This window comes from Scyliorhinus torazame, chromosome 11 (assembly GCF_047496885.1).
Source record: "Scyliorhinus torazame isolate Kashiwa2021f chromosome 11, sScyTor2.1, whole genome shotgun sequence".
NCBI lineage: Eukaryota > Metazoa > Chordata > Chondrichthyes > Carcharhiniformes > Scyliorhinidae > Scyliorhinus > Scyliorhinus torazame.
Window position 1 is genome coordinate 80,475,831 of NC_092717.1, and position 27,314 is coordinate 80,503,144.

At 42.6% G+C, this 27,314-nt stretch overlaps 1 protein-coding gene across 2 annotated transcripts in view; it reads left to right on the forward strand.

Annotated features, from left to right (window-relative positions):
- The window catches only part of csmd3b (CUB and Sushi multiple domains 3b), a 2,718,576-nt gene that overhangs the window by 2,218,263 nt on the left and 472,999 nt on the right, over window positions 1-27,314 (forward strand). For both annotated transcript variants that reach the window (XM_072467431.1, XM_072467430.1), the window contains one exon: window positions 19,564-19,720. In XM_072467431.1, the coding sequence (XP_072323532.1) occupies window positions 19,564-19,720 (157 nt within the window). The remainder of the gene's footprint in view (window positions 1-19,563; window positions 19,721-27,314) is intronic.

The following is a 27,314-nucleotide window of genomic DNA, read 5'->3' on the forward strand; positions in this document are numbered from 1 at the left end:
CAGATCCTGCCCTATATGTCTTTACAGCCTCTTTGAATTCTTATCTGGCTTTGCATTATCAGAAAATTTAGATACATCTAAGAATCTTCATAAAAGTCAGTAGATTGTAAATAGCTAAGGCTCCAGAAGTGATCCTTGCAGCACTCCACACGTAACAACCTGCAAACTTGAGATTGCCTCATAACAAGTTGTGAAGTAAAGGTAGAATTCAGTCATGACGTAACATAGGAGGAACAACCAGAGAGGCTAAATGGCCCATTCCAATTCCTACCCATGCCACTCGTAACAACCTGCAAACTTGAGATTGCCTCATTTATCCCTACTGTTTCCTTCCAGTCCATTAACCAATCCCTGGTCCATGCTAACATATTACCCCCAACTCCATGATGCCTCATTGTGTGCATATTAACATTTCCTGTGGCACCATATCAAACCCCTTTTGGAAATCGAAGAATACTACGTTTACTAATTCCCTTTGATCAACCCCACGAGTGGCACTCGAGGGAAACAACAAATTTACCAAACATGATTTCCCTTTCATAAAATCTGGTTGACTTTGTCTGATCATATTATGACCTTCTAATTGTATTTTTAAGGATTCCTTAATGATAGATTCCAGTATCTTCCTGTCAATTAATGTCAGGCTAACTGGCCTGAAGTTCCATCCTTGCTTTCTCTCACCTTTCTTGAATGGCAGGGTTACAGTTACTAACTTTCAATCTTCTGGGGACATTTGAGAATCTATGGCATTTTGGAAAATCAAAACCAGGGCATTCACAATCTCTGCAGTTGCCACTTTTAGAATACAATTAGAGCCACTATTCTTTTTATGCATAATTATTTTGCGCATATTAATTACATTGAAAACCATACACATAGATGTTGATTATCATGAAATCCTTAAACAATATTCCTTTGAATTTTGTGTACCCGCAACCGGTGTAATTCCCAATTTTAGAAAGTTGGTGGGCAATCTGTCCTAATTAAATGGCCAATCTACAGTCATCGAACCACAGAAATGTATGAAAGAGAGAGAGACCAAGGGTGATTCTCTGTTATCTTCTCTTCCCTTTCTTCTCTATCTATCTGCCTGTTTCATTGTTTGTTCCTGTGGAAAAATGTCTTCATAAGTTGTACATAAACTTTACCACCCATAATGTCCAATCTTGTCGCAAAGCATCTCCTTTTTGCATTACTTATCTTCGGAACTATGGGCACATATATGTATCAAGCACTCCATGCTACCAAAAGCCACTGGGGCATGGGTAGGAATTGGAATGGGCCATTTAGCCTCTCTGGTTGTTCCTCCTATGTTACATCATGACTGAATTCTACCTTTACTTCACAACTCACAAGAAATTATACATTTAAGTCTTGCCAACTTCCATTCATCCAGCATCCTCACTGTCTTTTGTGGGAGATCATTCCAGACTACCACAAATCTTTGTGTGAAAAGTGCGTCCTGATTCCCCTCCTAAATTGTTGCATGCAAACTTTAATATCATGCCTGGATTTCTGTTTCCTCCTTGACTATTGAAAGCTTAAACAGTTTAAATACCTTGCTTGTTTCAGCCCTCAAAACTTCAAAAGTCAAGAGAAGGCGACCAGTTCAGCATTTAACACTTTTAGCCCTGGTCCACTCTGTTAATCTCTGTTGCACACCCAAATTACTTTGCTTATACCAGTTTCTACTCTTTCATCAGTAATAACACTGATGTACTGTATTGCCAAAGAGATCCTTTTTGAAATAGTTTGACTGTTAAGATGATACCTCCTCCTTGAGGAAGCATGCATTGAAAGGGCATTGGAAGAATGGACATAAACTGGGTTGGTTCATGGTTTTGTGCGGCAAAGTATTGCAGTGGTTTGCTGTTGCCTTCTGCAGTGTAACTGACCAGAAAACTCTTCTGCTCTTACCACTTGCCATCATTCATACTGCAAAGATCTAGATGCTAACAATCAATCTGTTAGGCCATGCAATGAACATACCTCCCATAGCCATGAAGTCCTGAAGTGAGACTTGAAACTGGAGCTTCTGGCTCGAAAGAGGGACACTACCACTGCGGCACAACACCTTCACTATGTTGATTGCTGTCTCTAAACAGCAGCCCATTGCAAATTGTAGTACTCCTTTTAATTTCAATCTGATTTGATGAGGTATAATTTGAACAAATTACAGTCAGTAGTCCCTCCAAAATGTTTTCTAATTGGCCAAATATATGGAGCTTGCTGCATTTACATAGCAAAACCAGTTGCTGGCATTTTAGACAGTGCTGCCATCCTTTCCAAAGATGCACATCAAGAAACCTCTGTAACAATGATATCTTGTGACTATTGACCCTAGTTGCAGATCTTCTAATTATACTTTTTCAACTCGATGAACATAACAGAAACAATCATGCAGAATTAATAATAAGAATAAATGCTTGGCAGTTACTAAATTTGTCCTTTATAATTTGTGCATGAATCTTATCAACTATAGTAATGCTCCACTTACTAACATTGGACGTACCATTAAGCACATTTTTTGAAATGTGAGGCTAGATTTAAGTATTCTGATCGCACCTTTTTTTCACAAATCACATTTTACAATTTAAATTCCTGGGTCAGTTGTCTTAAATTAAGATCCAGTTATTCTAACACTGTCTCACATTCCTGTTGAAATGAGTTGTCAGAGAGGGGAATGGGCAGTAGCTGAGGTTACTTTCATCACACAGACAAGAAACTTTATCATAACAGAGTTGAACAGAAGCCAAGAGTACATGGTGAGTAAGAAGTATTTTGCTATCCATCAGTGAGTGACACCCTAAGTGATCACCAGTGTCACCCTGTAAGGCTGGACCTATACACTAAGCACTTACACTTTATTTCATGGTCCTCCGATGGACCCCAGTTTGAAAACCACTGGACCAGAGATGTTTTGCTAACTTGCTTAGTAGAATCTAAATTTTGGCAGAGCAGTCACAGAAAGCAGTAGGCTACTAGTGAGGGAGAAATATGATCAGAGCTCCTGTCGTCTTCGAAGGTTGATTTATTGAGCAAGTCTGAACAGAGTTCTGTCAAAATTACTTGTACATTCTCTCAACTTGGAGAATGCTACGCAAAAGAATGAGAGGCAAATATTGCAATGAAATGTTGTGTAATGTTTCAACCTCACAGAGAGATCTCTGTTCTCCAGCAGTGCCACATTATGCGCAGAGACAGGAAGAATTCAGGTTTTTGAAACAAGTCGTGATAGCTAAGGGACTGTCACTACGCACCCACTGCCCCCGCGTGCGCACCCCCCACGCACACACTACCATACGCACCTCCACGCACATGCAGACGCGAGATATATATCATATATATATTATATATACATCATATATATTTATATACATATATAAATATATATATATTTATATAAATTCTTATATATATATATTATACATATACATATATATATAATCAGCCTGTAAAGGTTTGCCTATAGATTCATTCATTCAGGGTCTCGGCAGGTTCAGAAATACAGCATTCACAGCCTTTCTGCAGAGAGAGAAAGAAAGCAGGGGCGGGATTCTCCCCTACCCAGCGGGGCGGGGGTCCTGGCGGGATTTCCCCCTAGGGTAGGATCCAATCAGCACCTGTTACTTGGCAGAGTGCAGCCTTTTGGCTAATTCATTGGCCACCAGAATCCCACCCCATCTCTCTCTCCCTCTCTCTGGTGTTGAAAAGTCTGAGGTCTCCTGTTCAAACTAGTAGATTGTTCTCTCCTGTAACATCTGAATTCCTCACTTCTCTCTGCTGCTTGACTTAAATCACCACCAATGGATCAAAAATGATAATGGTAAAATAAAAGAAAGGGGGAATAAGCAGGCAGGACCCTGACAACCCGCATACACACACAAACACACACACACACACACCCTCACACACACATAGACGCACCATCCCACACACATGCTCACACAAACTTTCAAACACCCTCTTTCACACACACACACACACACACCTCACGTACATATACCCTATGCCTCCTCCTTAACTGGGGAATGTAATGGAATTTGAGACAAATAAAATATTAAGTAATAAAATATTATTGCATCAATGCATACCAAGAACCAGAATGCACAAATGAAAATTTTGAGAAGTAAATTTAGAACAGATATTATGAAGGTATGATTTAACTGGCAGAATGATAAATATCTGTAATAATCTAGAATATTATTTTCAGGTTATTTTCATGACCAGAAAGCAGAGAATAAACCAGAAAGAGTTTGTGACAATGAAATAATTTCTCCCAGAACATGTGGCCTGAATCCATGTTCCTTGTTAAGTGAAACTTAATGTATTTCAAATAATCAACTCATACGAGTAACATTGCCAGCATTTGCTCTGAAATGGTCCATAATTTCAGGATTGTGGCATGTGCCGATTATGACGGAAATCCTGACGTTGCAGTCTGTTATTCGGGGCTCTGATGTAGGTTGTGCCGGAAGAATTTGAAAACCAGGATGATATTTTTAAAATCAAGATGCTGCCTGGGTGGAAGCCAATGCAGCAAAGTAGAACGATGATGGCTGAATAAGACTTGGCATGAAATACGATATGAGCTGCGAGTTTCTGGGTGGATTCCACGATGAGTAGGATGTGAGATATCAGCCAGAAATGCATTGGAATAGTCAAGTTTTGAGATAGCAAAGATATGAATGAGATTTTCAAAAGCAGATGAGCTGATTCGGGCAAAATGTCATGCAATGTTACGATCCCAGACCAGACCCCAACAGTGCCTAGGATACTGGACCGAAACCCCAATATTTTACTTTTATTTTTGTCAGACTGCGAAAAGAATACTTCTCTCCAGGAGTGATTGCATGAAGAAATAGGAATTCGATATTTTTAAAACAAAACTTTATATTTAACATAACATTAAACTCTTTAACAGCACACTTAAAAATAACTTACAATTACCATTTTAAAAATATTACTCAATACAGTAACTACAATACTCTTAATTACTATCTCTATTCCCAAATGAAGAACAAGAAAGGAAAAAAAAATACAAACCTCAATCCATCCCCATGGCACAGTAATACTTGCTTTCCAGATCAGATTTGGTGCCTGTTAGAAGCCCTGCAGACTCTGGCTGAATATCTTCAAAATGTTGTTTCAATTGGTTTGCTCCCGTTCCCCCTTGTCCTCAGACACGTTTGCTCTGCATTAAATACTATTGCTCTTTTTCAACTATCCTACCGGGAGCAAAATACTCTACTTGTGGATTCCATGTTTGCCAGATCAGACTTCAACTCAAAAAGCTATATCAGAATGTCTGAATACTTTAGCTCCACCCAGCAATGACATCATCTCCCCAAGCTGAAAACAACTGAACTCTTCATGCTGAAAGCACAAACTCCCCAGGGACCCCCCACCTCCCACCCCCGGTCAAACAACACTGCATCAGCCCAGGTTGAAAACACATTACTCGAGTCAATTTCCCTCCGGGCTTTCTGGTCTTGCAAAACAAGATTATTTTTAGAAACATGACTACTTCCATCAAACACACTGTAACCCTAGGCTTTTAACCCTTAAATTGCCAAATGTTTATCATCCAATACATTAACAACGCTGCATTCATTACACCCACTCCCCCTTAAAATAATGAACCAGCAATATAAACAGATGGCTTCATTTTTCCAAGCCTTTGACTCTAAACATTTGACACTTGGGTGGGATTTTTGCCCCAATCTGGGAGTGGGAATGGCGTTGGGGTGGCGCGTAATTTCATAATGCTGTCTGGATTGTTGGTTTACACAGCATCCCACCTCCCCGATCAAGATGAAGGTGTCCTCGTCCTCCCTTTTCAGCAATGGCAAGCTATAGCTCCTTCTAGGCTGAAAGGCACTATATTCACTATCTAACTTTAAAAACACGTCTGCTGTCCTTAATTGGATAGCGAGCACACCCTTCTGGTGTGGCCAATCCAGGCTAAATCCATGACTGCTCCTGACAGGGTGCAGAGTTGGGAGGTGCATTTGACCCCGACATCAGACTCCTGACCCAAAATGCAAAATCCTGCTGTTGAAGCCTGGTTGAACATTGGCACCAAGTATTCAAACTACCAGTTTAGTGTTAAGCTGAAGCAAGTTTCCAGAATAAGAAGAACCAGCAGGAAAATGGTGTAGTAATCTTGGCAATCAATTCAAGGTTGGAGTTGTACCGAACATAAAGATTGACCAATTTTCTACAGTACGTTCCAATTTTACGTGTTTGAAGAGGCTATTATCTAATTGTTAACATCAATTTGAATTGAGAATGGGTGCTGAACAGCTCAGAGTGGATCATCAGAAGCCATAGCAACAACAATATTTTACTTTTATAGCACGTTTAACATGTGAACATAAGTACATATGAATTAGCAGGGGAGGTAGGCCAATCGGCCCCTCGAGCCTGCACCGTCATTCAATCAAATTGTGACTGATCTGATTGTGACTTCAATCCCACAATCATGCCTACCCCTAATAATCTTTCACGCCCTTGTTAATCAAAAGAATCCACCTCACACTGCCTTAAAAATTTGAAAGATTCTGCCTCCACTGCCTTTTCAAGAAGAGAGTTCCAGAGACTCACGGCCCTTAGAGAAAAAATGTCATCTCATCTCTATAAGCGACCCCCTATTTTTAAACATTGCTCCCCTGGTTCTTGATTCTCTTGCAAGAGGAAAGAGGAGTCATAAAGAGGCCGAATGTGCTTCACAGGAGTGCTGTAAAACAAAATTTGATACCACACCGTATAAGGAGATATTAAAGTAAATGACCAAATGGGTATCTTCAAGAACGAAAGAGAGGAAGGCAGAGTGGATTAGGGATGGAATTTCAGAGCCAGGAGCCTTGACAATTGACAGCATGGCTGCTAATTGAGGAGTGATTAACATAGGGGATTCTGAAGAGGCCAGAATTAGGGGAGCACCGATGTCATGGAGGGTTGAGGAGATTACAGTGATGTTTTAGTATTAAGGTGGAAGTAGTCCATTAAATTGTTATCTGGATTGCCCTTTTCAGCTGTATCAACAAGACAAACATAGGGGAAGAAAATGTGAACTTGCCATCTAGCATACAGACTAGAAATGTGTCCGTGTGCCAAAATGGTCTGAGTGAATGGAAAATTATGGAGATGCACCACCCCGAGAGACAGGGCCGGGATTCTCCGAGCCTCCGCGCCAAAATTGCACTCGGCACGGGGGGCAGAGAATGGGGCCTCAGACCCTCGATCTGGTCCGACACCGGGGCACGATTCTCTGGCGACCAGAGAATCGGCACCAGTTGAGCACGGACGATTGACGCAGTGCCGGTCGGGGGCCATTGAACGAGGCCTCCGACCAGCGTGGCTCACGTATGGTTCCACCAGGCGGGAGCTCGGCATCGCGGCTGCTGTGGCCGTCTTGGTGGGGGCAGGGGGATCAGTCTCCAGGGGGGGCCTCCACGATGGCCAGGCCCGCGCTCGGGCGACACCGATTGGCGGGGGCGAACGATCTGGGGCGGGCCTATCTTCTTTTGCGCCGACCTGCTGCATGGCTTGCACAGGCGCGCTAGCGGCCACAGCCTGCATGCGCGAACCCGCGGCAAGCAGTTCAGGGCCGCGTACGGCAGCTGGAGCAGCGCGGAGCACTCGAGCGCCGGACTGGCCACCTGTGGGCTACAGAATCACCGTGCCAAGAGGCCCGTTGACGCCGGCGTGAAGCATTCCGGTGTTTACGTCGGCATCAACACTTAGCCATTTTTTTTAGAGAATCCCGGCCAGGAGTTTTGGATTTAACACTAATTTGAAAGAAAATTACTGCCAAAAATGAATAAGGTGTCTACTGTTACCAACAGGGGAGGAAGGGAAAACTGAAGTCATTTATTTTTCTCTCTGACTGTCTGAAAGCACTGTTGTTTTGATTTTTGAAATAGGCTGTGGTGTGTTTCTTCAAACTCTGAGAAGCCTGTTTTTGGAATGACTTGCAGCAAATTCTTTTTAGGGTTAAATGTGCATGAATTACAAAAGGCTGGTATTCACGTACAGCAGGTAATTAGGAAAGCTAATAGTGTTCTAATTTGTTGTGAAGGTAATTGATGACAAAAGCAGGGCGGTTACAGAGTACTGATGAACCCACATCTGGAGTATTGTGCACAGCCGGTCTCCATTAAGGAAAAATGTGAATGCATTCGAAGCAGTTCAGAGAAGGTTTACTGGACTAACTTCGGGAATGGGTGGGTTGTCTTCGAGGAAAGGTTTGGGAGATTAGGTTTGTATCCAATAGAATTTAGAAGTGTAAGAGGCGACTTGATCAAAATCTTTAAGATCCTGAGGGTTATTGACAGTTTGGATGTGAAGCAGATAAATTCTCTTGTCAGAGAATCTAGATCTAGGGGTCACTGATTAAAATAAGGGATCAATCACTTAAGTTAGATCAGGAGAATTGTTTTCTCTCAGATGGTCGTGATTCTTTGGAACTCTCTTCCTCAAAAGGCAATGGAAGCAGCAAAGAGAATTTTTTTTTACATCTATGAATAAATTAAAAATAAGGCCTCACAGGTATGGATATCAGTTCATGTGACTGCCAGAGTCCAGAAAGTCAGAGTTCAGTTGGGGTTCCTTCACTGAGCAGGTACAATTCAGACAGGTTCAGCCAGCACTAGTTTGCAGAATTCCTTTACAGTTTACCTAACCTGCACATTTTTGGGTTGCGGGGCTGAGACCCACGCAGACATGGGGAGAATGTGCAAACTCCACTCGGACAGTGACCCAGGTCCGGGATCGATCTCCAACCACTGCACCACCGTGCCATCCCCAAATTCCTTTAATGGTAATATAGCGTGATGAGGTTGGTATACAGAGACAGACGTGGTCTACTTCACAAGCAATGACAGAGATCTTCCATAGAAACAGGCTTCAAGGAGCTCAGAATTAATGCAGGCTGTTGGCCAATCTGGAGTCCTTCCCTGATGTTTGCAGACCGGAGTTTGAATAGCAGACCGAGTTGTGAATCTGAAGATCAGAAGCATAAGTCATTTGATGTGACCCATTAATGAGTCGGTTGCAGGTTTATAAGCAGTTTCTATGTTTTTGGTCAAAATACATTGTCCACCTTCAAGGAAAAATGATGGCTTTTAGTGCATCTGTGACATAGCAAGTTTTGATGGCTTCCTCTTTGAAACCAGAGAACTGCAGATGATCCATCTACTCAGCCTGGTCTTATTTTTACATAGAATTTACAGTGCAGAAGGAGGCCATTCAGCCCATCGAGTCTGCACCGGCTCTTGGAAAGAGCACCCTACCCAAGGTCCACACCTCCACCCTATCCCCATAACCCAGTAACCCCACCCAACACTAAGGGCAATTTTGGACACTAAGGGCAATTTATCATGGCCAATCCATCTAACCTGCACATCTTTGGACTGTGGGAGGAAACCGGAGCACCCGGGGGAAACCCACGCACACATGGGGAGGATGTGCAGACTCCGCACAGACAGTGACCCAAGCTGGAATCGAACCTGGGACCCTGGAGCTGTGAAGCAATTGTGCTATCCACAATGCTACCGTGCTGCCCAAAACATTGATTGTAATGTACCTCAACAATGAAAGGTGTGAGATTCTACAAGAGTGAGAGTTAAACTTTTTCCCTGTAACCACTGTTCGAAATTTCCAGAAATTATGAATCATGTGATCTGTAGCAACCACCTTTTGGTTCAGCAAAGTCCATTGTTTTAAACAAACACCGAGGCATGATTTCATTTCACAGTTTATAATCTCTTTCATTTCTTCGGGACAGGATACTATCAATTTAACAGTAGGATTGGAAGACATTAGGTCTCTCCCAATCTTTTAAATATTTATTTCCCATCATTTCAAAATAAACATTGATAAAGAGTCTTGTTTGTGGTGGGATGTGATCAACAGCCAAATGGTGCTGAGAGTAATGGCCTTGCCTCTGACATGATGGAGATGTTTCTGCAATGGTTGGACATCTGCAAAGAAATTTTCATGATTATGCTGTTGCCAGAAGAGAAGAGTGGTGGCTTCATATCTATGGAGGGCCAAGATCATTTTGAGCATCGACTGAAGGATTGGGCGCTCATAATCTGTCACCCGGGCTTGAAATTAACCAGCCACCTATCAATAGCCCAATAGAACCACTTAAGCAGCTACACCAATTTCCGTAGGTATTTTTCCCACTAGTCATCACGTAGGAAGACCATATAGTGAAAGCAACAGCCTCCCGGTGCATTATGGGGAATATGGAGCCTCCTTTTTGGAAGATTCATAGGCCCACTGAGGAACCACCTGGCAGTGACTGTGGCCTCGCCCTACCCCAGCATCGGCACCACTATTGTACTGCAATCTCCCCTCGATTCCCCAACCTGTTACCTCATTTCAAAGAAGGCTTGGCAATTGAAGTGCCCTCTCCCTTCACCTGCAGTCGATGGCCACCAACGATCGTGGTGTGGCTGAATTGCCAGCTGTCTAAATGGGCTGGTAGCTCTTGGGGACAGGCTGCAGGTCCTAATTAGGTGGGGCTCTGACAGCAGTTCCTAAAGGACGTTCGCCAGGAAGATGCCACCTTGGATAAAAGCAGGATCGGCGTCTGCTTCCAAGTGTGACAGTGGGACTTTTGTCCCAGTTAAATTCAACCCCAGGCAAATGTGACAAAAAGTCAACAATGTCAGATCTAAAGGAAGAAAGCGAGGCATACTGAGAGAGAAAGGGAGAGGAATTGTGAGAAGCATCCAGAAAGGATGTTTCCGAGAGCAGCTTCATAAAGGAAAATGAGAGAAGTCGGGAGAAAAGGATATGAGAAAAAGAACTGAGTCAGAAAGAGAGAGAAGGACAAATGTTGAGGCAATCAGGATGTCAAAGAACAGAAGAGAGTGTAAAGTAACAGAAGATGTGTGAAGAGGAACCCTTTTTTTGCATTATGCCATCACAGATCAACCAGTGTATTCAAAAAGACAACTATTGTTTGTTTGCTCTTTTTAATCAAACCAGTTTCCATCATTTCAGACTTGCCCTTTGACAGAACAGCATCTAGACTGTGTGATGTGAAACTAAACCAAAAGAAAGGAAGCTTTACTCAATAGTATTGACTCCTTGATGAGTAATAGGATGAAGTTTTATTATCTGGATTTTAAGTGGCTTGGAAACAAAAAGCAATCACTTTAAATTGAATTCTGTAAAATTTCCATTTTAATGTTTCATGAAAGTAAAATGCATTAAATTGCAATTTTTACTGCGGTTGTTTATTTTACTGATTCGTACCGATTGAAAAAATCTTGCTGATTCTTTTGGTTACCAATGGAACAGTAAGATGGTGGATGTTTTTCATACAATGGTGCAAAATAACAATTTTCTGTAGTTCTCTCCCTGGCTCAGTTGATAAATACACTGCCCATTGAGGTTGTTATCTGACCTGTGAAGTTTGGTGTCCGATCCCTTGTCTGTACTGGATTGGCTAATTTCAGCCAGCGTGCTGGCAAGTACTCTTCAATTTGCCAAAGATTCATTGGTTTAAAGAGAGGGTTCCTTTGTGACAGTTGCATGAGCACAGAATTTAGTGCTGCATGGGGCCCCTTCCATTCCAGAAACACATTTTAGCCAGTCACTGGGCAGAATTCTCCCAAGCTCTCGCTGGCAGGATCAAAGGCGGGCAGCAGCAAGAAGCCCGAAAATCAATTTCATCCCAGAAAGAAGTTACAGCAAGATCTTCCGATGCTTGCCCGCTGTGACAGATCGGGAATCCCACTGGAGGCCGACTTAAAATGGATTTGCATCACGCTAATGGGATGCAGATAAAGGACAAACTGAAACCGCAATACCAGCAGAAAAACATCCTGGCCTTGAAACTTTTGGACACTCAGTGTGCAAAAGTTGGAACCTACCTGAAGAAAGCCTGGAACTGCCTAGAGAATTCAGGATGAGGCCAGGAGTGACCCTAGAACCTGGAACACTACAGCAGTAGGTGGGATGAGCATCTATCAGGTGGATCTCCCAGCTTCAGTGTCTTTGAGAAGGTATATCTTCCAGCCTCAGAGCATCCAGGAGATCATCTTCTTTCTACAGGAGGTCTATCATCTTCCTCCATGAGGTCCATCTTCTTCCTTAATGAGGTCCATTGTATTACTTCACAAGGCCCATCTTCTTCCTTCTTGTGGTCCATATTTCTTTCTTTGGGAGGTACAACTCCTTTCTTGATGGTAGGTCAGTGATTTAAAACAAAAAAAATTTAGAGTACACAATTATTTTCTTTTTCCAATTAAGGGATAATTTAGTATGGCCAATCCACCTAACCTGCACATCTTTGGGTGGTGGGGGTGAAACCCACGCAGACACAGAGAGAATGTGCAAACTCCACACAGACAGAGCCAGGATCGAACCCGGGTCCTCAGCGCCATAGGCAGCAGTGCTAACCACTGCACCACCGTGCCGCCCTGAAGTGCATTTTTAAATATGGCATCCGAATATGATGGTGGGATGCATGCCATCAAGCCCACCCCACCACAAAAAAACTCTGAAAAAGCCCCAGATTAATTACATCGGGGATGGAGGATATGGCGTGGTAACCCATCAGCCTCTGCGGGAGGTAATGCTCCCCGTCCCCACCCCGACCATGGTACTTAGTCCTGGATGGAAGAATTTTACCCTTTGTACCATAACACACTTTGGGAAAACACTTTAGTCGGGAATCAGGAAATAAGTTTACAAGATTCCAAGATAATTTGGGATGAGGAACACCATCCATTCTATCTTAATTAATCCATATCAGTATCATCTGATTAATGTACAAATTTTGATGAAGATTCATTTCACTCCTTTTTCAGACATCATTGTCAACTTTATGGGAATAAGCAGCAGGACCTGGAGGCCTGAAGCTTAAACTAGGCCTCTGAATTATTTAGGATAATTCCAGTGTGCTGTGGTGGGGCAACAGAACAGGAGGCATGAAAGAAGCAGCCTGAAATGATGTTCTGGAGCTGAGATGTCTGGTATTGTGGGTTCATCTCACAATTCATTGGCTACTGACTCTCGATAAAATCTTGTTGGAGGCAATGAACTTTTGCTCAACAACATTTAATGTCATGTTAACTATTTACAAAGAAGTAGCTGGAGCTCCTCTCTCATCTCATCTCTCAGTAAGTGATATCAAAGTGTAAGATCTTTCAACTTATTTGTAAAACTTAAGTCAATTGCAATTGTTTCACCGAGTTGGGGAGCAGATTTATAAGGGCTTTCAGTTCCAACTAGCTACAGTACTCACTGGATATATTGCTGTAAGTTCCACAGAATTAATTACAGTGAGTACAAAAATATAATACTGAGGAAGTGGAAGCAATCAGTTCACTCTGGAACATAGGCTCGTGACTTCTAGATGGCTGCAGTGTTGTCACTGTAGTGTCCTGTTGACTGTACGCTGTCTTCTTTCTTCTTGCTCCTTTATGCTGCGTGCATGATGGCTAAAAGTGGCTGCTTGTTGACCCTAACTAAGCATTACCTCAGTGCATGGTCAGCAGCATCTCTGAGCTCTGATTGGTCCAGGCAATGCATGATCCGTCCTTGGTTGGTTAGTTGTGCGTGATTAATGTCCTATTGTTCTCTTAAGAGTGATGGTCAGCTTAGTGATTTCACTTCATGTTAATTCCTGATTGGCCGCTAAGATATCATTCGCTTGTGGGAGTGTCCTTCTCATTAAAGCTTTTCCCAGTTATTCTGTTAAATTTATAGTTTTCCACTAAGATAACAAGATACGGCAATGCAATTTGTGGGCATGACTTTCTGTGCAACCCCCCACATGTATTGTGGCAGCCTGGCATTGGCTGGCAGCGTGATCTTCTGGTCCTGCCATTGTCAACAGGGTTTCCCATTGAATGCACCTCTTGCTGCTGGGAAACCCACGGTGGTGGTGCACAATCATCAGGACCGGAAGATTCCGCTGGCAGTTACAGCTGGAAATTTCACCCTGTTTGTCCGCTTATTTGACAAAAGAGGATGCATGGTGTCACTTCCTAATGATTGATGATTCGAGCTCATCATCCGAAAATTCCAAATTGATGCATCTCGTGTGTTCTGAAGAGTTGAAAGGCTTATCAATATATTTTGCTTAAAGGAATGATTTGTTACTATGAGATTGCATAATGATTGCTGATGCCTGGAGCAAGTTACTTTGACCACTTAAACATCACCCATAACTAAACTTTGAACTAATTATTAAACATAATTAAACAGGTTCGATTCCGGCTTGGGTCACTATCTGTGCGGAGTCTGCATATCCTCCCCGTGTGTGTGTGGGTTTCCTCCGGGTGCTCCGGTTTCCTCCCATAGTCCAAAGATGTGCAGGTTAGGTGGATTGGCCATGCTAAATTGCCTTTAGTGTCCAAAATTGCCCATAGTGTTGGGTGGGGTTGCTGGGTTATGGGGATAGGGTGGGTGTGGACCTTGGGTAGGTTGCTCTTTCCAAGAGCCGGTGCAGACTCAATGGGCCGAATGGCCTCCTTCTGCACTGTAAATTCTATGATCTATAACCTTTCCTACAACTCTGACATAGTTGCTTAGGCACATGCTCAGTAGTTAAAATCAAAATGAACCCCTACAGGAGGCGTTTTGCTGCTCACCGATGATCTATATTAAGATGACCTTTAAAGAAAATACTTATTTTAATTTGGTCTACAGTAGTCCCAGGAAAAACCATTGGTTAGGTTACTGAAGAACACAAATCTGAATGGGGCCTGTTTGCTAAGTCTTAATGACTGTCCAAGAAAACTCCTGAAACAGATGTTGGCTTATGCATGGGCCTCAAAACAGTGTTCAGGAAGTTGCCTGCCTTTTGCCTGACCCAATAGAGAATCAGATACATTTCAGGCATCCTTGTGACATGAGAGATAGTTCTTTGAAAATTGAATCTTTTTCCCCAAACAGACAGACAGAGCAGAGCCCAATTTCTATCCTGTTGCCTTTGCACTCGCCACTGAGGATGTCTTTGGAATTTTTTGTGAATAACTCACTGCAGCTTGTGTCAGGAATGCTGTTGTCAGTGTTCTCAGACAGTTTGCACCAATGATTCCAATACGGTCAGTGGGAAGATTTCACCCAAACAATAAGTTTTAACTTCTTATTCTGAAGCCGGGAGGAGCAAACAGGACTGTCTGGCCCCACATTAAATTCGTAGGCAACTGTCAGCCATGCGCACGCCTCCACCATCAATCACCTCTTGATTTCCCTCACACCACAACTCATGTTTCAGGACTCTGCATGCCAAAGACATTGAATGATCTTCAAGTTGCTTCCAAGACCATGGTTGGCACCCACAGCTTGCTGCAGCCAAATAATTGTGGCTGGTGAATGAATTTCTTGTGGTTTATTTAACAACCTCATTTGGCACCTCCATTTTGCTGGGTTCACATCTTGATTGGCATGTGTTCCAAATTCTCAGCCACTGTTTTCTTCGCACATCTTGCAGATTTTACGTAGAAATGGTGGCGTAGTGGCACTGTCGTTGGATGAGTGATCCAGAGTGCCAGGCTACTGCTCTGGGGCACTGGTTCAAATCCCACCGCAGCAGATTGCGTAATTTAAAATCAGTGATAAAATTTTTTAAAAATCGGCGGGAGCGTGAATCGCGCCGCGCCTATCGGCGGGCCCCACCCCCCGGCGATTCTCCGGCCTGCGATGGGCCGAAGTCCCGCTGCTGTCATGCCAGCCCCGCCGGCGTGAATCAAACCACATACCTTACCGGCGGGACTGGCGGCGTGGGCGGGCTCCGACGTCCTGGGGGGGGGCATGGGGCAATCTGGCCCCGGGGGGGGTGCCCCCACGGTGGCCTGACCCGCGATCGGGGCCCAACGATCCGCGGGCGGGCCTGTGCTGTGGGGGCACTCTTTTCCTTCAGCCTCGGCCAGAGCCTCCGCGATGGCCGATGCGGAAGTGACCCCGCCCCCTGCACATGCGGACTTCCGCCTACCGGCGCAGTCCCTTCGGCCCCGGTTGGCGTGGCACCAAAGGCCTTTCCCGCCTGCCGGTGGCGCGCCAACCACTCCAGCGCAGGCCTAGCCCCTCAAGGTGAGGGCTTGGCCCCAAAAGGTGCGGAGAAATCCGCACCTTTGGGGAGGCCCGATGCCGGAGTGGTTCACGCCACTTCATCCCGCCGGGACCTCCCACGCCGCCGGGTGGGGGAGAATCCCGGCCCTGGTCTCCGTGATGGTGCCTGTGGAACCATCAGCGATTGTCATAAAAAAACATCTGGTTCACGAATGTCCTTTAGGGAAGGACATCTGCCATCCTTACCTGTGTGACTCCAGATGCACAGCAATGTAGTTGACTCTTAACTACCCTCTGAAATAACCTAACAAGTCACTCAGTTCAAAGGCAATTAGGGATGGGCCACAAATACTGGACTTTGATGCGCACATCCCATGAAAGAATAAATGGATAAGAATAAATAAGAAATAAGATTGGAAGCTACATATATTAATGCACAGGGCCCTGTTATTTGCAGACTGAAAGAACATGAACACACATTGCACCTATTTCAGTTGAACAAAATAAATAACAGCCAATTGCTGGTTCATTCTGCAGGACAATGCCTTGACCAACTGGAGTCAAGCTGCCTGGGTTAAATTTCAAACAATGATTGACAATTAACTGTCAGTTAGCATCAAATGGTACATTTCCCATGGCGATGCCTCTATCAATCAGCACTGTCTTCTCATATAGTCTGAAGTTGTTTCTTGCTCTGACATTGATATTCTTGCAAGCTGTTTTGATGAGTGCAAGATGAAAAGCTTCGACAAAAATTATCTTTTTTCAGCAGTATATAAGATTCTGTAAGAAATATACATTAGAGATGCCACATTAACACCCTCGATATAATTGAAAACTGGTCTAGTCATCTACCAGCAGACATGGCTGAACCACTTGAAACACGACTTGTGTCCTGCTCTTATCTGCTAAAGGTGCTCACTATTTCAGGATTGTCCTGGAATGCAAGGATAACCTCCGGCTTCTTTTCTTTGTTATAAGCCGTATTCTTAAAACCCTCCACCCACATCTCTCGCAATAAATGCAAAGATCATCAATTCCTTTGTCACTAAGATTGAGAACATTCAATTACCTGCCTCTGCTGTGTTTCACCTTTCCACTAGCACCTGCCCAAACAGCCTCTAAATATTGTCCCCCTAACCTAGGCCTAAGCTCGTCTTGTGCCTATCTTCTGTTCCAGCGATCCTATTTCTACTAAACTGTTGATTGCCCAACTTCACTTCTTGGTCCCATGTTTGCCAATATTGTAAACAGTTCTCTGCCTTCATTACCTTTCCCCAAATACAGTTTTATCTGAGTCTGAAAGGAGTACAGGAAGAGTTTCGGCGCAACAGCTCCTTGGCGTTTTGATGTGTGACGTAGATCTGAGCGCTCAGGATTTTGAGCGGGACTTTGTTGGGCCCCGCCTCCACATGGTTCCAGTGAGGTTTTCAAGCAACGCCGTGGCGATTCGCTCCTTGGGTCGACTGGTTAGACGCCATGTCACATGCTGTCCCTGGGTGTGGCTGTTGGCGACATTGCCTCCTGTGTCTGACCTGTGGAGGGTGTCGGGCTGGATGTAATTTCTGGCTGGGTATATGCTATCCGCTCCTGCCTGTTCATTATATGGCGCCCCGTTGGAACTGGGACACTTTTGTTTGTTTTTCGTCCCTGTCCTCTGACCACTGCAGATGCTATGCCGGTTTCGTCCTGTTTTTTCTTCGACTTTACGAATTCGCCGACTTCTCAACATCGTCTTTCATGTGTTTTGGGACATTGGGGCCGGCGAGGAGTGTAATAACATGCACATGACACATCCAAATAAGGATGATTGATTCCCTATGCTCATTGGGGGTGCAAGGGGGTGGGGTAGTTTACTAGCACTGGTATTAAAGGTCAGCCAGTGTGAGGCTGACTAGAAAGAAGAGAGGACAAGTTAAGCTGTAGCTTGGCCTCATGTATATAATGTGTTAATAAATATCTCAACAACTCGCCTTGAACTTCCCGTGCCTTTATTAAACTGACTTTATTTTTTGCAAAGCATTGGGACTAGTGCATCATGTCCTGTGTTGATGGTAATGATTGATGACAGATTAAGATATTGTTCCTTAAAGATACATGTCCATCATAACACCCGCAACACTCTGAGGTATCTGTAGCTTTCTCAGTCTGGGCTTTTGTGTAATCCCCTTTGCAATTGCTCCACGACGCCTTCAGTTGCCTTGGCCTCAAGTTTTGGAATTCTCTCCCATAAACTCTGCACCCCTCTTCTCCGCTTTACTACCTTAAGATGCTCCTCAAAACCTATCTCCATTGACCAAACTTTTGTGAATCTGACCTAGTATCTCCTTCTGTGTCTCGGTGTTATATTTTGTTTTAGAATTCTCCTGCAGTCACTAGTGAACCCTTTGGATCCATCAAAAGTCCAATGTAGACTAGTTCACAGTAGCTCCCATTGGCAAGGCCTCTGCTATGTGTATAGCATGTGTGCAAGCGGGACTTCTCAATGTAGCCTAGGAATGGCTCCTAAACCATATTTTAACAGTGGGAGGGAGGGATAACTGGAAGACTTAACTGCCCTCCTATATCAGGATATTTGGCCATTATCTACATGCAGTAGAAACTTGGTGAATTCTGGTTCCCACCCATAGTGTGCAGCTTCATATGGGCAATGAACCCATTTTGCACATCCCCAGCCTGCAAAATGTTTTGTTGTCAACACGGGACCAGTAATTAAATATTCCTAATAATGCTGCGTAACTTCTTTTTGTCAAGTTTCATGGGCTCATTTAAATCATGGAAAATGTTACCATTCATTTGCATAATCAAATTTATAATGTGAAACAAATAACAAACTTTTCCAACTATTCTCATTTGCTTTAAGAATTTTTTTTAAATGTCAGGATGCATGGATACAACATCAACTCTATTTCCAATTCCATTGAGGAATGAGTTTGAAGCAGTTTAATTTTTTGTAAATATAAAACTATGTGATGAGAGAGTCAGTGTTGCATACTAAGCTACTGCTACAAAAATAAAAGTTGGGGAAAAAAACTATTTTTGTACAAATCCAACCAAGAAAGTACTGCAAGGCAAGGTTGGAACCTGTGCTGCCTGGCTACAACCTGTTTCATGTGTTCCAATTATTCCATTGTTCAACAATCTATCTGTACATCAGAGACCTTTCCGCACATCATAAAGATTTCTGAAAGACTGGATGCAGGCACAAAAGCATGATGGAAAGAGAATGAGCACAGGCAGCCCTATGGATTGGCAAGCCTTTTCAAACTGGCCCTTGCATTTTTAGTTTCATCTTTGAGTTTTGCTCACAGAGAAGATTTTCATGTTTTAGTACAAGTTCAAAGCCTTAAGGGCCAATTATCATCTCTGCCCCATGATACTATCATGCCAAGTCAGAAAGTTAACATATTGTAGTAATTATGTGATTCTTCTACTGCATTGGCTCTATTTTGCTCACATTTCTCTATTTGCCAATTTATCTAATAGTGAAATTATCTGTTAATTTGTTCCTCTTGTTAGATATATGATGGAAAAGACAGCTCTGCCCATCTTCTGGGGGCTTTCTCTGGTACTGGGATGACAGGAATAACTTTGAGCAGTACCTCCAATCACCTGTGGTTGGAGTTTAATACAGACTCCGAAGCAACTGATGAAGGTTTTCAGCTTGTTTACACTGGTGAGTGTTTTAAACATCTTTGTGGTGTATGGTCAAGGGAGTTCATTACACTGTTTTGTCTGTATAATAACCAGATTTTAGGCAATACAAATTCTATGCACAGTTGAAAATTACTTCCATTTAAGTGACTCTTTAATTCCAAAGTCATGTAAATAAATTACAGGAACAATTGTAATAGATTTGCTGTCACAATGAAAATGAATGACAAATGTTGTCCAATGTGCAAAGTTCACCTAAGCACATCTTGACTCTTTGTTTAGCTTTGATCCAAACCTAACAGCCTCTGTAATTCAATATATCCTTTTAGTAAGTTGAAACTGCTTGAAAATGAAAGATTCCTTCAATAGGTATTGTCTTCTTCAAAGGCGCTTTGCAAAATCTTATTTTATTTGTGGGTGAGATGATCCAGATAAGCTATGTATCTCTTTCATTTTGGTAGTCATGACTGCTTCCTGCAGACAAACCAAACAACAGATTTGGACATGGCAGGGACTGGCATCATGGCTTCAGTTCTGAGTTTTCCTGATGATGAGAATTTATTGAAAATCGCAATAACAAAAAATATAAGTAGTCTCAACATCATAAAGCACAAAAGTAACAGAGAAAAAAATAGGCCTTTTGATAAAGAAAACCCTGTTTACGTGGTGTCCATTTTTGAAAATTCCTTGCAGCCCACACAAAATCTTACAGTGTCTCAGTTCTCCCTTAGACAATGTAATGAATAAATTATATAGGAATAGGTTTCAGTGTAATTTATATCACCAAATAAATAAATGTTTTCTGACTATTATGTCATGATTTTGATCTATCTTTAACATAATCTGAGTTTATAGAAGATAATGATTGTTGAACTGAGTTCCAGGGGTAGTCATTACATAGTGGATATAATACTGAATTAAATGGTGAATGTTAAGAGCAAAATAATCTAGGATGCAGTTATTCTAATATGCTTTAGTCCTTGGGCAATCAAATGATCGATTCTGTGAACTGTAGATTTAATAGATTTTATAAATTGTGTTAATTTTGCAAATATTGCAGTGAAATGTTAGAAGGTCTTTTGCCCAATAATATGTCAATTTTAACCAAGCTATTTTCAGTTCTCTCAGCAAGAATGCAAGTTCTTTTATGGATTTCTGAAAGGTCAGAAAGGGAATCTCCTGCCACAGTGCATATCTTGTGCAACATTTCTCCGTGCAAACTGTAGTCACATTATTCGTAATGTAATATTTCACGCTTGCCTTTCAAGCTGAAGGATTCCTAGATGTAAGGGATCTTAAAAACTTTACACTCAGAAGGACCCATTTATTCATGTATTATCAAAATGATAGAAATAACTTCAATTCTATCTGGGCTGAGGTGACACTGACTAAAATACATTGTAACATTGAGGGTTCTATTCAGATTGGCAATGATGGGGGTAGATTTTCATTGCACTACTGGACATAAAAGAAAATGACTATAGTTTTAATGCTTTGTGACTTAACATTAAAACATGTCGTGACAAGCTGACAATGGGTGCGATCTATCAGCCACATTGTGCTCGAGCCAGTGCGCGGTGCAGGTGGTAGATGCTAGAAAGAGGTCTCTCGGGGGTTTCCCGGCAGCCTTTTTGTCTCGCAAGATATATTCATGATTTACATAAGAAATAGGAACAACAATAGATCATGCAGTCCCTTGAGCCTTCTCCCCTATTTAATACAATCATCACTGATTGTCTACCTCAACTCCACATTCCTGCCCGCTCCCTGACTGGGATTTTAAACTGGTATGAAGTCCAAATCAAAGGTGGACAGGCCCGGAACTTCACACTGCTGCCTTCCGTGATGGTTTGTCACAACAATCCAGACCTAGAGCCATTTTCATTGAGAGTGACTCGGTGTTGAACCTGCTCCCACTGGGTCCTGGAAGACATCCAATTCAGACCACTAATTGAAATTTACATGATATTTTAGGGCTCCATTCTCATTTCGAAAATGCAGGAGGCCTGTATCAGCCTGAGCATCTCCAGGCCAGCGTAGTTGACTCAGGGAAGGAGTGGGTGCAATGGATCACATGAGAGACTCCTCCCCCTGACATATAGCAGCTGCTGAGACAGAGTTGTGCCCTTTTCCATCCCATGGAGGGGTAGCCCTCAGGCACCTGTGGTCACCTTGACTTAAAAAGCAACTGACCCTTTTTTGCAGATGCCTCCATTTTGAGGCACTCTCTTTTTCCATCATGAATCGATAGCTCCCATCTCAGCCATTGAGTCTGGCAATCACTGAGTGCTGAAGGACCACCCATTGACCTTCCAACCTCGAGGGCCCACCTTACTGCCCTTTATTGGACATTGAGGCTGTTTCCTGCTATTAGTTTGTCCTTTAAAAATCCTACTGGGCATATTTGGAACATGCCATGTGAGATCAGGTCCTCGGACTGAACTGGCGACGGGTTCCGACTCTAAATTGAAAATCCCAGCTCCCATATCCTTTGATTCCCTGAGAGACCAAATATCTATTTATCTTCTCTTTGAAAATGCTTAACAATTAAGTACTTTGGAATAGATATATCAAAAGATTCTCAAACTCTTGAGTGAAGAAATTTCTCTTCATTCAAGCTCTACATAAGTGTTTTCAAACTTTTTTTCCGGGACCCCATTTTTACCAACCGGCCAACCTTCGCGACCCATGCCGGCTGACCTTCGCGACCCACGCCACCCTTCGCGACCCACTCCAGCCGACTTTCACAACCCTGCTTCTGACAAAATGTAGGAATAGCAATCGCGCCCACAGCACGTGACGCCGACGTTTGGGGGGGGCATGACCTGCTCTCTGCCTCCCTTCAGGGCGCAACATTACATTAAATTTTTAAAAAAATCTTCTCCTGCGATTCTGATTGTGCAAATTCGCATGCAACATTCGGCTTTTAACAATGCCGGCTGCGAGCGGCGTTCCAAATGATGGCCGTGACCATATAAAAAAATACAGGCATCGTGTCTGCTCATTGGTGCGCATGCAACCCTCCCGACACCCACCCGCCGTTCTTGACCCTGACTTTAAAAATGCCTGCTCTACATGATCGACCCCTTATCCTCCAGCTGTACTCTTGTGTTCTATATTCTCCAGCCAGGGGAAACAACCTTTCAATGTGTACCTGTCAAAGCCTTCCAGAATACTGACCAAAACAATGAGAGGTGAACTCCCTGAAACAAATTCCAGGGGGTATGTGCCCAATTTACTCAACCTCCCATCATAGGACATCACTCTCATAACATGAATCTTCACTCCAAGGCAAATATTTTCTTCCTTAGATATGGAAACAAAACTATACATAATACTTGCTAACAGTGGACCCTCCTCATTTAGCTTTGCTTGTCTGCAAACTTGGCTACACTGCTCTCAGTCACTTGTTCTAAGTCATTAAAATAATAATCTTTATTAGTGTCACAAGTAGGCTTACGTTAACACTGCACTGAAGTTACTGTGAAAATCCCTACATGTTAAATATTGAAACCCGCCAAGCACTGACTCTTGTGGCATATTTGTTCATTATCTCTGTCATTTCTTTATTCCTCATGATAATTTCTTCTGCCTCTTTCTTTAAGGGAACAATGTTTACTTTAATTATTGACTGAAAATTTTAAGTTGCTTTTTTAAATATTTTCTGCTGTTTAATTACCGTCATACCTTTTAATCTATTTACCAAATTAACATAAGCAAACTCTCCCCTCGTCCTATGTAATTGGTTTTGTTGAACTTAAAGCTTCTTCTTTTAGATTCAAATACGCACTCTCAAATCTAATATGGTATTCAATTGTCTAAAGGTCACTTTTTCCCAAAGGATCTTTTACTTTGAGTGTACTAAGTAAACCTCTCTTCACAGCATACTAGATAGAAAATAGCGTTATCCCATGTTGGCGCCACAAAGTGTTGTTCTGTAAAGCTGTTGCAAAAGTATTATATAAACTGATCTTTTGTCAATTTGTCTTATCCAGTCTATTGTTACAAGTGATATGGAGGGGTGCACTGTCTGTCTCTAGTTCCACGACATGAGAAACAACATTTATTTAAATGATTTCTCACATTAGCTATACAACCAAATATGTGTTTTACCCATGAACCGCTGAATGACCACTCAATGCCCTGGTTTAAACAACAAAATCAGACTTGTTAAGTAGAAGACAAATCCTGGTAACATACAGGTGCACGGATCTCTAAAGGTGGAGTAACAGGTGGATAGGGCAGTGAAGAAGGTATTTGGCATGCTGGCCTTCATCAGTCAGGGCATTGAGTATAGAAGTTGGGAAGTAATGTTGCAGTTGTACAGGACATCGGGGAGGCCGCACCTGGAGTATTGTGTTCAGTTTTGGTCGCCTTGCTATAGGAAAGATGATATTAAACTGGAGAGAGAGCAGAAGAAATTTACAAGGATGTTGCCAGAACTCAAGGGACTGAATTATAGGGAGAGATTGCACAGGCTGGGGCTTTTTTCTTTGGAGCGTAGGAGACTGAGGGGTGATTGCATTCAATATTTTTCTCAGGGTTGGGCAACAGAGAACTAGAGGGCATAGGTTTAAGTTAAGAGGGGAATTAATTTGTGGGAATGAGGAGCAACTTTTTTACACAGAGGATGGTACGTATATTGAATGAGCTGCCGGAGGAAGTGGTTGAGGCAGCGACATTGACAACATTTAAAAGGTCTTTGGACAGATACATGGATAAGAAAGGTTTAGAGGGATATGGGCCAAATGCAGGCAAATGGGGTTTGCGTAGATCGGATTTTTGGTTCGCATGGACCAGTTTGGGCTGAAGGGCCTGTCTTCATGCCGTCGATTCTATGATTCTATGAAATACCATAACTCTCCCATACATACACAACAAATAAAATAAAATAGAGTTCTGCCAAATGGTTAAAAGTCAATGGCCCAAGGGAAAAGGATAGCTGATGGAGTCCTTGAAATGGTGTCCAGATGATACAGTCAGTCACTCAGCACGGTGAAACAATCGATGACTTCTTGGAAAACCTGCAGTCAGTTGATTTAAGAATGAAGAGTGACTTTGGAGCCACTTCTATTCACCTTTTACTTTCGACTGAGACGTTCACGAGCTGTTGTCTTCTTTACCCAAGCAGTTGATCCTCCATGTTTTTCTCCACAAAAGCAAAGACTCCCTAACAGCTTTTAAAACACAGTTTTCCAGGCATGTTTTCCCTTCCCAAAGCCATAAAACACGATGTGACCCTTTTGTAGACAGTCCACCTGGGTCAAGAGGCTTTAGTTTTTAAAAACTGTTTCATTATTTTTCTTGTAAAAAATGTTGTCTTTTCAGGAGTAGTCGCAACAGAATCCTTACATTAACCCTTTAAGGGACAGTGTCTTTTAAAAAACAAACACAATTCTTCCAGCAAATTCTTAGACTTTGAAGATGAACCATTTTCCATAATTAAAGTATTTATGACACTATATAAGATTCAGATTTTCCATAATTATGCATTGCCTTTGTTAAAAGCTCTGTATTTTTCTTGTCTCATGTTTTGTTCATTGGTATAACTACTGTTTGGTTGCCTATAAACTATTCCCACCACTGTTTTCTAAACCTTGCACCTTGTTCTTTCTCTTTTCCATCCACACTGATTCTACCTTCTGACGTTCTCGGCCAAGTTGTTTTCTTGCCACTGTCCTTATGTTGTTCTTTATTATCAGGCCCACCCCTCCTCCTTTCCCATTCTGCCTGTGTTTTCATCATGTAAGAACCCTGAAATATTAATTTGCACAGATCTGGTTACTGTAGAAAACAGACCGTAGCTCGGTTTAAGTGGAGCAGTCCCCTCTTTTACCAGGAGTGGTGCCAGGGTCTGATGGATCAAAGCCTTTTTTCTCACAACAGATTTTAAGCCTGAAGTTTAATTCTGTATCCTGTTTGACTCTGTGCCACTTTTCACCTGACACAGGGCTTATTAGCCTCAAGGTTTTGCTTATTAATTTAGAACCCAGTTCCATAAATTCTCTCCACAGAATCTCATTCCTAGTTATACATATGAGTATTGTTGGAAAAAAAAGACATTCCATCAAAGCTTTTTGTCTTGCACTCAACAGGACAGATTTGCGAGAATACCAAATTTCAGACTGAAAAATAATTTAAGCTGCATGAGAAGAGGGTGATGGTTGGTTGTAAAGTCAACTCTGATTGGTAGAAGCTTTGTAATGGAGAATGCAATCACACTGGCACCGAATACCATGACCCATCAGCTGTTCACTACAGGACAAAATACTGACGATATGCGACCAGCCCACTGCAGCATTCAGAACATTGAATCATATGCGATGTTGGATATTATGATTGGACAGTACATAGTAAACAATCCTGATTGTGCTAAGAATTACACTAGCAAACAAACTAGGATTATCAGTCAGACTCATGGGGCGTCATTCTCCGCTGGCGGGAGTCTCCGTTTTGCCTGCGCCCGGGGGTTTCCCGACGGCATGGGGCTGCCCCACAATGGGAAACCCCATTGACCGGCCGGTGTTACGGAGACTCCGGCCGGTCGGGGCAGAAATGTGGCGGGGCGGGTAGGAGAATTTCGCCCATGGTGTGACTCACTTATGTGTGTTAGAAGCTACATAAATTCACATACCCGGCCCCTTCCTTTGCAAACAGAAAGAAAACACCCATGCTTTGACAGTGCTGAATTCCCTTAATACTTAACTGGCAGTCAGCCATAATTGTGTGCTCAGGTTCTGGAATGGGACTTTAAATCCTTAACCTCCTGACTCAGTAGAACCCAATGAGTCACAGCCCACCCCAAGAATTGACAAGAAAATCTCTGAAAGTAATCCCACTTGTGCACAGTAGAGTGCACATGCAACAGTCCACAATGTTATGAATGTTGTGATTTAACAGTGATTGAATAGCCACGCAAATGACCTACTGCATTAACATATTTACTGTAAGAGACAACTTTGAGCTTCACCTTCCCCCTTCAGTCAAACAGTTTGACCTCCGTATGATAAGACAGCACTTGGCCTCCTAAGATGTTTCAGATGTAAATGTGTCACCAAATTGGGAACATAGCCACTTAGAAAAGAAAGGTATAAGGTGCGGTTCCTGATCTTGGCTGCTTCAGATCTGAAAGTGTCTATCAAATCTACACAAAGGAGAAAAGTTTGCTCGGTAACACACACTGAGTTGCTTTGTACTGAGTTGTGCTCAAAAGTGGCAATGTGTTGGAAGAGGTCAGGGTTATATTCTTATTAAAAACTTGTGCACATGAGCATCTGCTAATTTTTCATTCAGAATTTGGCGAACACATGGAATTAAATGAAAATGGGGGATAATGAAATTAATTTAAAGAACAAAGAATATCTGAGACTTAAGCAATTTTGCATTGTGCACATCTTGGCTCATAAATAACCTGACATTGCAATATTTAGAGAGTTCTGCTTCACCATGTGAAAAGTTATTCTGATGTAATTTCTTGGTCAAGTGGATACATCTCTTTTGTTTCTTGAGTGGCTCATCTCTGAATTTTGATGTTACATGCATTGACATTTCCATTCATGCTGTCATGATTAGCTGAGTCATGGTTCAGTGAGTTCAGTTTGTTCTGTGCCCTCTGT